Source organism: Aphis gossypii, chromosome 1 (genome assembly GCF_020184175.1).
Source record: "Aphis gossypii isolate Hap1 chromosome 1, ASM2018417v2, whole genome shotgun sequence".
NCBI lineage: Eukaryota > Metazoa > Arthropoda > Insecta > Hemiptera > Aphididae > Aphis > Aphis gossypii.
This window is the reverse complement of record NC_065530.1, coordinates 84,343,700-84,347,101: the sequence shown is the minus strand read 5'-3', so window position 1 is coordinate 84,347,101 and position 3,402 is coordinate 84,343,700. Positions and strand designations below refer to the sequence as shown.

The following is a 3,402-nucleotide window of genomic DNA, read 5'->3' as shown; positions in this document are numbered from 1 at the left end:
AATAAGAAGGAAAAAAATATTGCTAATACATACGAATTACCCTTCAGGGCCACAGCTTCGGGATACTATCGTTACAATAATAATTATCCAATACAATAATAATTATTAATAATAAATATCCTATACTCCTATAGATATAGTATTTAATTATTGATTTTGACCACTTTTATCAAAATTCTAATTCTCGTGCTCTTGTATTTACAGTTAATATTTTATAAATGTCATATATCTATAGAGTTATTCGTTCTGCAATTCAAAAAAAATACTGATTAGTTATAACTTATAACTTATTTTATATTTTTATATAATTGATAAATTTACAAGTGAGACAGGACTAAAATTTAATTTTAACTAATTAAGATTTACAATTTATTCATTAATCATTATAAATAATTAAAATAATAAATAAATCAAAACATTGTTGATATTGCTTATTTATCTTCATTTTTTATATTGAACGTGTATTCAACATAGCCGAAAGAACGTTATAGCATGTGATGATTACCTGAAATTAAAAATTGATTATTTTTAATTAATTCTAATTTGTATAAATATCAGAGATGTATTAGAGTGTATACTCATAACAATATATTTATTAATAAATGCGTATACGCCGTGAAAAAAAATATTCATTTTATAAGATACAGTGGTACATTGAGTTCTTACAGTGAATAGTGGAAAATGGCGATTGGTATATAATTTAATTAATTATTTTTGAAAATTTATAAATATATTATACTTTTAAATTCTATTATATAGTTGTATAAAATTAAAAATATTATTTTACGATTCAATATCATTTATTAAGTCGCATACTCGTATAATCTAAGACTGGTATAATCGAATATAATATAATTGTTCCTCATAGCTGTTATTAATAGTGCTATTTACATTCTATAATCGGGAAAGTTACTTGTGGCTGATTTCTCCAGAACCTATAGACCTTATACTATAACCGGTCTATGCTAGAAGCTCAGAATCATACAATGTTATCATAATAAGCTATAAAGAGGCTACAGTGTTGAATAATATGTGTAAATAGATACAAATATGTACTTAAATATTTAAAACAGATTTTCTGTTGTATGATTTACTCATCTGATGTTTAATAAAATAAATGGACCTCCATTGTGTCTTTGAAAATCAGAAGTCTATGTAAAATCATGGTTATTGCGTCCAAGATCTGCAGACAGTACAATAAGATCCAAAAAGTTTCAAAAATATAGAAATTAAAAGTACTCGAAATGTAATATAATATATTGTAACATCTTAAAACAATAAAATGTTCAATATATATGTGGGTTTTATAAATTTTAGATACTGAGAATTAAATGAAAAAGTTATAAGAATGTTTTATTTATGGTATAGATATTAACAGAGTATCAAGGGTAGTGAGAAAACTTATCTTGAGATACATTTTAAAAATAATGGCATATACTCAAGACATTATTAATTACCAATACAACCCTGACTATTATATGAAAATATAATACATATATATATACATATAAGTGTGTGTGTGTAAATATCATTTTTATATTACGCTATTGTAAAATTGTAGGTTGATAATTTTGTTCGGTGTTATTTTAATCATCAATTTATTAGCATTATTCAACTGCATTGATAACAACAACATTTTTTTTGATCTTAAATTCATCGCAGTCCAATTACAACTATACATCCCAAAGTGAACAGATTCTATCTGAAAAAAAAAATACATCAATAAACCAACTATATTAGGTTTTAGCATTTAATAAAATTAACGTTACTTTATTATTAATGCGATCTATTAAATAACAAAGGAAAAATAAAACAATAAACATGTATCCAAATGATGATGCCAACTTGATTACACTAAGAATTGATATAGATTCTGATGACATAAAAATCTATATACAAACAGAATAATCTGTTATCAGTGTTAAAATATAATATTTATAAATACACACAGGGGTGGATTTAGATAACCGAAGAAGATGTAAAACACTTTAACAATCGAGTTTATTTAACATCATTCTACCTAATTTAACCCAAAGTCAGTGTTGAGATGGGTTTTTATTTGGTTAGAAAATTATAATATTTATATTGGTTTTGTGTTTAATAAACATGTGAAATAAAAATCCACCCCTGGTTATAAATAATCATTCGATTTATAAAATTTTGTATTACCACAACGGATGCATATGTTAAAATTATGATGGATCCCGAATTTATTATAATAGTTGATAAGATAATAAACTTATACGTGGAATAAAATAATTTTAACTTCCTGAAAAATAAAATAAATAATTCATTAAAACATTCATAAGTAAATTTAAACTTAGTTTTCATGACATATAACAAATAAAAACAAAAGGTCTAAAATAAATGTCTCATGACCGAATCTAAAACTATAGAACAATGGGTACGAACGCGAAATGTTTTTGTTGATCCATCATAATCGATACTAAATCATCAATACAGTCATTGCAATAATTTTTGTTTTCTGAAAATATACAATTTAAATACATTAATATTATTCAAAGGATTGTTATTTTTATTCATCGTGTGAAAAACTCAAACAAGTCATTCGGGTTAAAAGGTGACTAATAAAATTGTTTTCATATTATCGACTTACTATTATTATTTTCGGAAATCAGTTCTATGTTGATATTTTCGTAAGCTCTTTTTATCATCTCATAATGAGCAATCATAATATAGCAGGCAGAAATAAAGAAGACATCAACCGCTACGTATATGTATAGCATATACATTGTAATAAATGATTCCATAAAATAAAATATAGCATAATTGTTATTATAGTAATTTATGGTCACCGGGAACCGAAAGTTGAAAATATTTTCAAAACGTTGATTTGATTGGTTTGTATCTTCTTCTTGTAACAACTGTAACAGTAGAGGAAACATGATCCATTCCAAGGTAGTCACAACTCCAATAGTACTTATCATATTTGTAATTTTTATTGATTTATTGCGATATTTATGGAGAATACCAATATGTGTTTTACACTGTGAACTCGTCAAAAAATTCATATGAGAGACCCGAAGTAAATCCCAAATGTTATTTGCTTTGTATAAAAATGTGATTATTTTAAATAAACTTGAATAATAAATTAAGACACAAAACATTAACTGTATCTGATTAACGATATTGAGTCTATCTTCCATCTCAATAAAACAACCTAATAATCCATACATTACTATACAACCAGTTACACAATTCATGACGTGACAACCTAGATGGTAAATATTGATATTGAACATTTTTTGGATACTTGGGTCAAATAGTTGAAAAAAATGAATTAACTTAAATAATTTCAAGTTGATAGAAACTTCGTTGGATTTCGATAAGCTTTTATCAAACGTCATGTTCTCATAGATTTAACCTAAAAATTATAATTAA

At 24.8% G+C, this 3,402-nt stretch overlaps 1 protein-coding gene across 1 annotated transcript; it reads right to left on the bottom strand.

Moving 5' to 3' along the window:
- Positions 1–401: 401 nt before the first annotated feature.
- Positions 402–3,368, bottom strand: LOC114132193 (uncharacterized). The gene is made up of 6 exons (XM_027997589.2): positions 2,618–3,368; positions 2,413–2,485; positions 2,170–2,269; positions 1,770–1,889; positions 1,544–1,702; positions 402–505 (listed from the first exon to the last, which is right to left on the bottom strand). The coding sequence occupies exons 1-6, from the start codon at positions 3,366–3,368 to the stop codon at positions 449–451; spliced, it is 1,260 nt and encodes a 419-aa protein (XP_027853390.2). The 3' UTR covers positions 402–448.
- Between the last annotated feature and the right edge of the window lie 34 nt (positions 3,369–3,402).